This window comes from Megalobrama amblycephala, linkage group LG3 (assembly GCF_018812025.1).
Source record: "Megalobrama amblycephala isolate DHTTF-2021 linkage group LG3, ASM1881202v1, whole genome shotgun sequence".
Classification (NCBI taxonomy): domain Eukaryota; kingdom Metazoa; phylum Chordata; class Actinopteri; order Cypriniformes; family Xenocyprididae; genus Megalobrama; species Megalobrama amblycephala.
In genome coordinates, this window is record NC_063046.1 from 29066085 (window position 1) to 29079055 (window position 12971).

Here is a 12971-nt window from a genome sequence, read left to right on the forward strand (position 1 = left end):
TATCACATCAATGTGGAACGTTCTTTGCTTTCTGGGGAACATGAATCACAGATATTTTTTAATGAAAACAAGATAACTTCATATCTCCAAAGCTATGTGAATTCATGTGTGAGGGCATATTAAACAAATTTGAATATTTATAACAAAACTTCACTTAAAATAAATCGGTTAAAATATTTTACATAGTGCAAATATGTTTTGTTATTTAAGTGTGGGTGCTTTTTGGTAACTAATCAACAGAAATATCTTTCGTCTTGAAATTATGATCTTATGTAGGTGAATATCTCCATTAGCTCTTATCTATCAGGGAGCTACTGCTTATCGTTTCTTCTAATAATAAACATTATGTATTTATGTAAAAAGTACAAAGTATTTTACTTGAACAGTTAACGTGTGAAAGAAGTGATAATTTGCAACACAACAGACACAGCTTTATTGAATTTCCACTTGTATTAGCTCATTTGCAATCACAGCTGTGTTTTGCTGATGTACAATGTCTGTATAAACAGTGATGAAACAAGGTCCACTGTGCACAGGAGTCAATATTTACTGATACCTGCCGAAAACCCTTCCAAAAATCAAAGAACAGCAAGACTTAAATTCAAAATAGCTTATACATTTATTTCACAAAGGTTGTTTTTTATTTTGGCGTGAGACATAATGTGAAGAGATTCTACTGCTGAACACTTTAGTAGTCACAGCCCTGTCTCTATTTCTACAGTCTCTGCCACTGAACTTAGACCATCCTGACCTTGTAATATAACCAAACAACTATTAGCATCCTGTTCTGAAACTACAATACAGTCGCTACTGGCATCATTTTCCTGCACAACTATACATTCAGCATTAGCTTCCTGTTCCTGAATCTCTATACACTTAGAAGGCTGTTCTTGCACTATTATACACTTGGTATTTTCGTCAGAGACAATAATCTCGAAGATATTCTCACTGAGCTCAATACGTTGAAGCCCCTTCTCCGTTCCTTTTTCCAAAACAATTGTGCCATGGTGGTACGCACCAGAGTCCAAAATGGCACCTTCTGAGTGAGACACCATAGAAAAGTCCTCTGAGGCTTGAACATATGCCACAGTCTGTCCTTCCTCCAAACTGCTGCAGTCAGTCCTACCCGGCTCATCCTCTGCTTTCTGGCCTGACCTTTTGGGTCGACCTCGTGTCGGCAATGCGTGACCAGAGTCTGAGTGATGTTTGTGCAGCTGCAGATGCCGCTGTAGACTCTGCATCATCGTGTATTTGGCTCCGCACACCTGGCAAACATGCGGCTTCTCTTCCAGGTGAGACTTTAGGTGGCGCCGAAGTTTGGTTGCCATCGTGTACCCTTTCCCACACTGTTCACATTTGTAGGGCCTGTCTCCTGTGTGCAGCCGTTCATGGGCCCGCAGCGTGTGAGGGTCCCGTAAAGCCTTACCACAGATAGGACACAGATACACTTCACCCGTGTGTGAAATCAGGTGCCGGCGCAGTTCAGGCACTTGAGAAAAGCGCAGGTCACAGTGGTCGCACTTGTAGGGTTTCTCTCCCGTGTGGATGCGCATGTGTCCAAGCAGATTGCCACGTTGGCGAAAGCTCTTGTCACAGTGCTGGCAGACGTACGGTCGTTCTCCGGTGTGCAGACGCATGTGGTTCCTCAAAGAGCCAGAATTGGCCAGTTCTTTACTGCACTCTGGACACTTGACCTTGGGAGTCTGGTAGTCCGGCTCTTTTGTCTGATGGACTTCTTTATGGACACGTAGCGAGGGCCGGCGAGCAAAAGCTTTTCCACAGATGTCACAGACGAACGGTTTCTCGCCTGAGTGGAGAACCTGGTGCTCCTTGAGGTCCCGTTTTAAGCCGTAGCTTTTGTCACAGTGCTGGCATTGAAACGGCCTCTGACCACGATGCATTAGCAGGTGGGCTTGGAAGCTCTCCTGTGAACTGTATGGTTTACCACACTCGGTGCACATGTACGGCTTCTCATTTTGATGTGTGAATTTGTGTTTCTTCAGATGGCACAGCTGAAAAAAGCTCTTGTCACACTCGTCACATTTGTACTTCCTCTCTCGGATAATAAAGTGAGGAAAATCCTGCTCATTTTGCTCCATGCTGGAATGCTCATTAGTATACAATGTCTGCAATCTGTTGTCTTTGTTATTCGAGAGCTTTTTCTTGCTGCTTAGGTCTGACTTATTCTTTGGATCTTGTCGTTTGCAGATACGGTTGGCTGACGAGTGTACTTTTCGAGGCTTAGCGGCAAGGCGAGAGCTGGCTCTCAGGCTTCTCTCTGGCTTCAGATGTTCTGATGAACTCTGGGCTTGTGATGTACTCACACTGACACTCTGAATCTCTTCTCTTGCAGGTCGCTCATCGATCTGCTCAGCTTCACTCTCCCCATGTGCCTCATCCACCCCATTCTGCTCCAGGACACTGAAATTACAGGCTCCAGAGTTCTGCTCAAGATTTTTCGCCTTGGTAGGAGGTTTTATATTCTCTTGTGTGGCAGGATCTGTTAGAAGACAAAAGTTTCCACATTTTCAAAAGCACATCATCATATTATGGACTTCTTACACAGGACAAATATTAGGTATAAACTTACATGAACAGCCAGAGAGGTGATCTAAAGCAATGGCCTCTAGAGCTTTATCTTGATCTCTGTTTGTTCTATTACTGTTTTCATAGGCTTTTACTTGCAGGACTTCTTCTTCAAAAGGGGCTTTTTGTTGATCTTCCCAGAGGAGTAGTTCTGTTCCTGGCTGAATGTCCCGACAGACCCTGAGGCCCAATCTTCCGTCTACCTCAAGTACACTGACATTGCTCTTTTCCTCACTCCCAGTGCTGCAGGCAAACCTGTGGAGGTAGTTAAAACAAGTCTGACTAGTAACCCCCGGTTTCACAGACCGACTTAAGCCTAGAGCTGTTTTAATTTAAAGTAACTTGTACTAACATATCTTAAAGGGTTAGTTCACCCAACAATGAAAAATCCACCATTTATTACTCAACCTCATGTTGTTCCACACCCATAAGATCTTCGTTCATCTTCAGAACACAAATGAAGATATTTTTGACAAAATTTTCAGTGCCCAGAAAGCTACTAAAAACATATTTAAAACGGTTCACGTGACTACAATTTCTGAAATTGCAATGGTTCACTTGATTTTGTCAGTTTGATACACGCTCCGAACCACTGATTCGAAACAAAAGATTCGTAAAGCTTTGAAGCTTCATGAAGCAGTGTTTTGAAATCGCCCATCACTAGACATTGATGAATAAAGTCACTATTTTGTTATTTTTGGCACACAAAAAGTATTCTCGACACTTTTTAATATTAAGGTTAAACCACTGTAGTCACATGAACTGTTTTTAATATGTTTTTAGTAGCTTTCTGGGCATTGAAAAAGGGAGTGTTATTGCTGTCTTTGCAGGCCTCACTGCGCCAACGGATTTTGTCAAAAATATCTTAATTTGTGTTCTAAAGATGAATGAAGGTCTTACGGGTGTGGAACGACATGAGGGTGAGTAATTAATGACATTATTTCCATTTTTGGGTGAACTAACCCTTTAAAATATGTCAGTGCCATTGTTTTGTCTCAAGATGCACACCAGTAATGTTTTCTTTTCTTTTTTAAAGAAATTTTAAAAAAAAAAACTACTTAAATGTCCTAATTGAACTAAAGCTTAATCCTGGCTTAATCTAAGCTCTGTCTGTGAAACCAGGCCATAATGTCTTGATATTCAAGTTAGTAATTGTACTAAATATAATAATTAATGAATTCTGGCTTAGGCCTGTTGTGATAATTAATCGCATTTTCTTTGACATAACAGCAATTTTGAGATAAGCCCAATTGTTCAGTGCTAATGATTATCAATTGAACGTGTACAAATGAGTGTCACCTGCGTGCCACACCGGTTTCAAGTCCCATGGAGGAGCTCAGGAAGGATAAAAGGAGGAGTGACAACAGTGCAAGACGAGAGAGGACAAGGTTTGGGACATTTATGTTTGTGTTTTATTACGTTGATATGCGGCAGTTGTCAGTAAGGGGCTGCCGATTTACTTTCTTTTTGTTGTTTATTTAGTTCCCGCCTCCTTCTTTCCTGAACTATGAACATTGTTATAATTATATTATATTATACTATATTATGTTATATTCATTTTCACAGCATTAAAGTAAATCATGTGGGCCTGTTTTATTATAATTTTTATTACTATATTATATACTACTCCAGGTATATAAAAAAAAAAACAACAACAAAAAACAACGCATGAACAAAAAATTAAATATTTAATTGCAATTATTGTCAGCACAAAATTCATGATCGTGGTAGGCCTATTCTGGATAAACTTACCTCGTCCAGTACATTTCCTCTGAGATTTCACATTTGAACACATTTTGGCATGTATTTTGCAACCCCTGGAGAATAAGAACACATACTTACTTCTTACTAAAGGCTATTACTATCACAGCAACAACTTATTTCACTCTAAAAACTGCTCTCGTGGCCTCATCTGAACATAGTAATGCTTCTGAAAACATATTCATTCAATATCAGGTTGAGAAGCAAATTGAGTAAAGAAGCTATTGTCTTGGAGCACATTTGCTGTAGTGGTGCTAAACAAACAAACCTGTCAGCCTGTTCAAAATTAAATTTGACACCGTGGTATGCATACCTCCTCTTTTTCCTTCCTGATCATCTTTTCAGGTTCCCCCAGACCTAGTAGAGTCCCTTTTTCTAGCACTCGCCCAACACACCACAGACCCAACTGTCCATCTTCAGCCAGAGAAGGACCCAGGGTCAGCCCTCGCGGTACTGATCTCAGTGCACTGTGGATGGAGTCTCTCATGTTCCCAGACCCTTTATCCCTCCAAAAGCCTGTTGCCACTAGAGAGAAAAAAACACCACAATAAAACAAGGTGGCAGTCTCATATTTTCATTTTGAAAGCTGTAGTTAAATGTAAGGATGGCTGGACAGCACTCACAAAACAAATGCAGATAATTCTTAATAAATGATTGTTATTTGGCTGTGTATTTACATATTTTACATATAGCTTATTGTTTTCATTGAATTAACATTATTTTTCTTTCTCTTTTATTATAAAGTTGTTTTTCAGATCCACAAAAGATAAATATATAGACTGTTTAAAAGAGATTCCATTATAATTTATTCTGGGTTTACAGTAATAGCAACAATGGCTGTAAGTATTGGTAATTTTTGTACAATAAATTGCATTGTTAGATGCAATACGATTGAATGCTTGTTGCGATGCAAATGAATGCTGTTCTTCATTTTAAATGCACAATTTTCATAACAATATGGCAAATTTAACAATTCGCTTTTCTTCTGTTAGTAAGTCTATAAAACAATATGTAGTTAGTAATCTGTAAAGTATTATGGAGAGCACAGCTAGCTGATAACAAAAAGGTGAATATTATTGTCTGATGCATTCCAAACAGTTCATAAGCAAGATAAAACATAATGGAGTAAACCGTAATTCCCCGTAAAATTGTTTTTGGGGATGTTTTTTTCTGTGTATGTATAAAGCTTATTTATAGATGCAGGTTGTGCTAAACCCCAGCGTTCATCGAGTAGATAACTGGTCGAATCTGCAAACATAAGCATGAGAAAACGTTTTCAACCAACTCAGGGCTATATTTCATCTGCGCTTTGGCCACTCGAAGGTCTCGTTTATCCATCCAAAACTCCGGGAAAATTATCGTTCTCCAGCGCATCGACCGGAAGTCAGGTAGCTGTAGCTGACTGTTACAGAGAAACGGTTCCCCCTAGAAACAACTACAGCTGCACTCACCCTCTCCAAATAAAGTTGAACGTTCGTTTTGTTTTGAATGTAAGTTAAAGATAATGTTCACGACTACAATATAAAGGCATTTAGTGTCGTATATACAGGTGTATAGATGTTTTTTTGGTCTGTCCTTTATTTATTTTAACTACAGAACTAGAAGAAGATCCAAATTACTTTTTAATTCTTCATGAATGGTTCATGATAGTTGACGTGCAAAAATGTTTCTATATGATTGGCTCTGTATTTATATAAATTACTTATTACCCATTTAATTTTGAATTACCTTTATTTTTTTAACTTTGAATTAACTTTATTTACGTTTGAGGTTTTTTTCCTGGTTGTAAATGTGGTACTAGTATATGTATGATATTTTTTTCTGAGCTATGATTAAATCTTTAGTTTTAAATTAAATTTTAGGTTTTAATTTCTTAACGTTTACTTCAGAAACAACGCAAAGGCAAGACCGACTTTCCAGCACAAGGTGGAGCTAGAGACACATCTCTGATTTACTTACAAGCCTTCGGGCGGGAGAGGAGCAGAAGGTACAGATAAAGTTTGTGGAGTTTTGAGAGAGAGAAAAAAGGGAAAAGTATATTGTAAAGTATAAAACACCATTTCATCTTTTATGATTTACCAATATTTTTATATATTTTTATATAGTGTATTTTGATTGTTTCCACGTTGGCTTTTTACAGTTTGCCTACAGTGTTTGTTAGTACAAACAAACGCAACACACTAAAGAGACACTCAAATCAGATAAAGTCTACTGCTTGATCATTCTACATGTTTTAAATTCTAAAAGTTGTAACTGGTCAAATATGCTCATTTCCTGGCAAATGCATAATATGCCAGAACAACGGCTTTATCTCTCCATTAGAGTCCATCAGAAATGATACTATTAGTTTACTATCAGATTATTTTGCTATTTGCTACTTTTGTATTGAAAGATTTAAATGGCATTATGCTGTATGCATTTTGAAGAATGTAATAGACAGTAATAAAATTCTAGATGATGTAAGCTGGCCTTGTTAGTCATGAATATAATTCTGTAATGGAGAGACCTGAGCAGAGGAGTAAGCTAATAAAAGAAATAAATGTTAGTGTAGTGTAATATGAATGAACAAGCTTGTGCCTAGGGCCAAATTTTCCTTTTGTTATGCTACATGAAAAAGATGATGCAGTTTGAGTGGTAAAGGGTAACTGGATGAAGTAAAGTATGCACCAGGGGCCTGTACCATGATGGTAGATGAACAAACTCAGGGTTATAGGAGTTGACAAAACCAAACCACTCCAATCCGGCTTTGTTGGTACCATGATGCTGATCATCAACTTTCTCTGTCAACTCAGGCTTTGATCCTGAGTTTGTGGAGCGCGTACACATGAATCTGTGACATCAGTGGCAAACAGCCAATCACATGCCTTGCAACAGAAATAAACTGTGATTCACTTCTCATGAGAGAGCCAGTGCGATTCAAAACCGTTTAACTGAAAATGAAGAATTTAAATGCATTTACACTAATGGAAAATACTTGTCTGTGAAAGAGGACAAATAAAAGAAATGATCTTTCTCTATCAGTGTAAGTGAAAGTTGATAATATATAGCGATAGAGACTTAAACATACAAGGTCACATGTAGTAATTTTTAAAGAGTATATTTACTCCTTATTTAGGCCTATGTTACATATGATCTATATATATTATAATATTCATTGAAACTAAGTGCTTAATAACTACTGTTACACTAAATTACTATAAAAATATAGATCATATAACTATACAAATAATATATAAATTATATTATCATTAAAACCAGACAATTTCATCGTTAAATATTTGTTTTTACTATACAGGTGCTGGTCATATAATTAGAATATCGTGAAAAAGTTCATTTTTTTATTGTAAATTATTTTTAAAAATGAATTTTGGACTTTCATGAGCTGTACCCATTTTTATTTACAATAAAAAAAAAGAACTTTTTCATGATATTCTAATTATATGACCAGCACCTGTATAATGACCTTTAATTTGGAGGAAGAGAAACTGGGGGAGTGACTTTATTTCGTTGGGTGTGTCAGTGTCACTTAGCTTACGTCTGATTGGTCCAATTTCAGTTTGAAATCTCTAATCCAGAACATAACCTGCCCCGGAGCAGGTTAGCCGTGGAGCGTAAGTTACTATGGCGATGAACAATGCTAAAAGTCAAGTTACTTTCATGGTACCTAAAACCCAGGATTGGCGCAAACTAATCTGAAACTTACCTGGCTAGCCAGCTAATCCAGCTTCATGGTACAGGCCCCAGAGGGCTGTTTCATAAAAGATGCTAAGAAAAGTGAGGATAAAACTCCAAAACCTGAGTTGAATGAATCTAACAAATGAGTTGGGGCTAAAGCGGTTTCATAAAAGGTAACTGAAGTTCACGCAGTCCCGCTAAGATTGACTGAAAGAAGAAAATCATATACAGCTAGGATGGCTTGAGGGTGAGCAAATTGTGGGATAATTTCACAATTTATTTTACTTCCATAATCTAACATGTTTACAAACGAAACAGGAGATATATCAGGAACTGTAATAAGTGGTTGTTACATACCAGAATGAAACCAGGTGGTTGGTGGGAAGGGTATGATGGGTTTTCATCAGCCAAAAAGGAAAGACATTTTGGAGGTGGAGTACATTATTACATTTTGATTAAAAACTAATAATACAAAGACTAGCGTGTTTATTTGGTATAACATGCATCATTGAATCATGCACAATGAGGTCAAGAGTGTGCACTACAAAAGTATACAGGGTAAATTTGAATTACATTTTGTCTTTAATATGTGGTTTTTACATTTAATTTACATTTATTTTGTCCAAAATAGTCATCACAGCGTGCCTTAAGCAGCTAATGCTTGTTCTCTGCTCTGTCTCTTCATTGAAATTCTGTCAGTTTGTTTTCTTGTAGATTAGTCTGTTTCTGTTTTTTTCCTTCTTTCATTAACTGTTACTTTTCCCTTATCCTCTTATCTCTGTCTCCTTATCCCAGTTATTGATTTCGCAACTCGTATTGATCAACCAGCCTTAGGTTTGTCAAATTGTTACAATCAGTGACTTGCACATCTTGTGTCTGTTCGTAATGAGTCGATTGTTGAGGATGAGGAGATGGCCTAAAACCATGATGATGTTCAGCAGTCACTCTGTATATTACCAACAAGAACCGTGTTGAATGCAGAAAGGATCTCGATCACTCAGCCTTCTCACATCACCGTGGCAACATGGATCAGTCTGACCCAGGAGAGGCTCAGAGGGCAGATTGGATGTAACACGCACACATGACTCGGTCGCTTCAAGCTGTGATTTGTAAAAACATGTAGCAACCCTCAGTCAGTTCACAGGTTTTTTGGTGGCTTGGTTGAATAGAAAACATTCTCATATAACATCACCACCTCTTTCTGTACATTAAAAAAGAGAAGTAGGGCTTGCAAGGGACCTGATTTTGTTAATCAGAATTCCTTATTAGTCTGAATGGAGCTGCAATCATGTTTTGAATCAAGATTGTGTCCATACATGCTTGTGAGAGATGTGTACATTATGTAGTAGGGGTGTCCTCGACTACGGATTTACATAGTCGAATCCGATTCGAATCAGATTGCCTGCGCGCTGAACTGTGCACGAGATGGAGCGGGACACGGAAAATGAAGTAGGCCTATAGCCTACCCGCGGACGTGGCTTAAGACAACTTTTATTTTCTTTCACACACAACACAGAGAAACATCTTTCTAATAAACTGACCAAACTACCTGTCAAGTGATAGACGAAACTGACAATGATTTTATCTTTTTTTAAACAAATGAAAGGCAATCTGGATAAACATTCGACTGTGAGATTGGTAGTCGAATCAGGCTCCTCCTATCGAAGATTCGAATCGTCGACTATTCAGGATCACCCCTATTATGTAGTTTCATTGGAGGGAGATTTCAAGTGGTCATAACTGCATCCTTCTCTCCATTTGACTGAGGACTGTCATTTACTGATGAAGCTTCTCTTTACTTTAAAAAATGTACATGAATTTCAGAATTACTTGGTATTTGATATGGCAGCAGCACTCAAGCTGACTTTATCATGTTGTCCAGCATGATTTAAAAATAATCTAGATCTTGTTCTGAATATCAGTAGGGTTGTGAATTGGCAGAGAGAGTCACCTGTTTCATTCTTCTTTTTAGGGCCCGAGCACCGACGGTGTGAGTACCCTCTTGTAATTGCTTGGTCAATTATTCTTTTTCGAAATGAATTACATTTTTGAGGGCCTGAACTTGCTCAAAAACTCATGAAACTTGGCACACGCATCAGAAGTGGTGAAAATTTACGTCTAATATGGGTTTTAGAATTAGGTGTGGCAAAATGGCTCGATAGCACCACCTACAAAATTTCAATTAAGCAGCCTTCGGGTTACATTTTACGTACAGGTATGAAATTCGGTAGACACATGTACATACAAAAAAGCCCCTGGGTGCAAAATATGTAAACCCAACAGGAAGTGAGATATTTTGAATTTTCTCTGCAAAATTTTTGCTGTTTTTGCCATTTCCACACGTACTTTAACAAACTCCTCCTAGAGCTTTAATCAGATCAACATCATATTTTGTCAGTCTAATCTTAAGGCCTTTGAGACGTTAAATTGCGAAAATCTAGAGGTTTTGTTGAAGGGCGTGTCCGTGGCGGCCTGACAAAATTCGATGTTTCGCCATGAAAGAGGAAGCTGTTGACTCGGGCATACAGTGTCCGATCTGCTCCAAACTTCACATGTTTGATAAGAGTCCTGACCTGAAGACATCAGCATGGCAATATTCAGTTATAGTTAAAGCGCCACCTGCTGGCGGCAGGAAGTGTGGTGCATCAAAATGAATTTGCTATATTTCTCCTCTACGCTTAAACGAATATCGTCCACTGTTCACCGGGTGGCGGTGAGCCCAGGTTCGAGGGCCTTTCATCGCTGCTTGCAGCTTTAATTTTTTCTTTTTCTTTTTTACACATTGTTGCTGCATCCCAATGTGCCTAATTATACTACGCCCTAAAAGTATGTATTTTCTTGTGAAGAAAAAGCAGATACTTTTGAGTGTGTGGCAGAAGAGTAGACGAGCTTTGGGACAAATTACCAAGTCATAAATTTGCACCCTGTTGCATAGTTATGTGCATTCTGTCACTGACACCAGCCTATCAATAATCATGTCACAGATAACATCCTCATATATACACACTCCACATTTTATTTAATTACATTTACACTCAAGAAATTCTTCATCCCCTATTGGAGACAAAACAAGTAGCATGTCGTTCTGCCATACATCTGTCTTTCATGCTTTTTTTTTGTTGTTGTTGTTTGTTTTTTGCATAATGATGAATTTAAAGTTACCATGAAACTTTTACTGGTGCGAGGTCAGGACAACCTGTCAATTACATGAGAACTGCAATGATCCAGTGATCCAATCAATTTCCAATGGGCAAATCAAGTCCTGCCCTACATTTTTTTTCTTGATTGAGAAGCCGTTTCACACAGATGTGCGTCACAAGAATTGTCAAGCAGGAATTGTCATAGAATTGTACAGTTTGATTTCATGGTGATGTTAAGAGTGTTTATGTGTTCAAGATGTTCTGCTCCTCTCCCTCTGACTCTGACTCTGTTTGTACCAGCTGATGCCACACAACGACAAAGGAGAGAAAGAGACATGATACAAAGCAGTAGAGGTAGCTTCATTCAGCTATTTTTCTCCTTGTTTTGTCTGACAGCAAGGCTCGTGCCAGCCTCACTCCGCTCTGCATCAGAAAGAAATATTTTCTAGGGCAGCTTTTCCCTCCATCTATATTTCATGTGTTTTTGTGTGTGTGTGATGAGGGATTTTAGAAGGGTTTGTTCAAAGCAGTGTTGTGTTCGATGTGAATGAGGACAGCAGTTTTTGTGCTGTCCATGCTGGGCAAAGAAAATAATGAGCTGTAATTTTGCGGTTTTCACATAGAAAACCATTATGGGAACTTTAATGAACCCTCTCTTTCTCTCTCTCTCTCTCTCTCTCAGTCCATTTAAATGAATGTGTGCAGCATTATGTATACAGTTTTATTTTACATACATTTGAATAAACTTTAGATATGTGTTGTTTAGGAAAAGGTGATAGAAATCTTTCATGCAGAAAAATTTTTCAGTATAGCAAAACAAACCTGTGAATTCACGTGTTTATTTAAACTGAAGAGCTTGTTGCTCGGTTCTTCTGAAATAAGGCAGAAACAGAAGTCAATTTCTTTTCATTCTGTTTCGCTTTCATATTGTTTCATATTTGTCATGTGAAGTGTAGTGTGTTCACACACACACACACACACACACACACACACACACACACACACACACACACACACAGCTCCTCCAGGAAGGGCAAGCCAGCACAATCATTTTTAGCTCTGGCAGGGCAATATCTAGCAGGTGGGAGTATTTTTTTTTTTTTTTTTTTTAATCAGTGGGATTATGTAAGAAGCTCATCAGTGATGCATTGCAGTTGCTGCTGGTATCCTGTGTTATTTTCAAGGCTGCCGAGCAGACAGACACTGTACTCATCCATTCTGATCATATAGACTATAATAAGACTGGGTAACCAGACAGAACACACAGTAATATTAACTGTTATGCAACAACATACCATTTTTTTTTTTTTTAGGATGAGAAGGAGAAAGCAGGTGAGAAAGATGACTTTACTATGCTGTTATCACCTGTTTCTCTCCATTTTGTTTTCCTCTCTCTCTCTCTGATACATTTATCAGTGTGTGTTCATTTGATGTGGTTTGTAGGAGGTGCTGTTGGTCTGGATATCTGTCACTTCCTGATCTTGCTCATCTGCATGTCATTTATCAAGTCTGACCGTGTCTATAAATAGATCCATCAAATCTTCTGACATCAAGCAAACGCACAAGAGAAATTACACATTTTGAGAAAAGAATTTTTATTTCACACCAACACAAGGCTATTTGTTTCAAGCATATCTGTGGGTTAAAAATAGAAATAAATTTCTGTCTGTATGAAATCAAGAGTGTTATGCAGTGAGCCATACAGATAGATTAGATTTCAGTGATTAACAGTGATCTCTCTCTGGAAAAGTATCAAGCACAGAAATGATGTAAATCTGAAAACCATTGCACCGAAAAGATGACGGACAG

General features: G+C 38.1%; 1 protein-coding gene across 1 annotated transcript; it reads right to left on the minus strand.

Moving 5' to 3' along the window:
* Positions 1-409: 409 nt before the first annotated feature.
* znf408 (zinc finger protein 408) lies at positions 410-5790 on the minus strand. Its single transcript, XM_048184913.1, has 5 exons — positions 5633-5790; positions 4661-4872; positions 4339-4403; positions 2591-2841; positions 410-2500 (listed from the first exon to the last, which is right to left on the minus strand). Coding segments are annotated over exons 1-5 (2334 nt in total). The 5' UTR covers positions 5634-5790; the 3' UTR covers positions 410-695.
* Between the last annotated feature and the right edge of the window lie 7181 nt (positions 5791-12971).

Coding starts and splice junctions, on each gene's coding strand:
- znf408 (XM_048184913.1), bottom strand. Junction 4,404..4,660: donor TCAGGAAGGAAAAAGAGGAG/GTATGCATACCA, acceptor CTTATTCTCCAG/GGGTTGCAAAATACATGCCA. Junction 2,501..2,590: donor TCACCTCTCTGGCTGTTCAT/GTAAGTTTATAC, acceptor GTCTTCTAACAG/ATCCTGCCACACAAGAGAAT.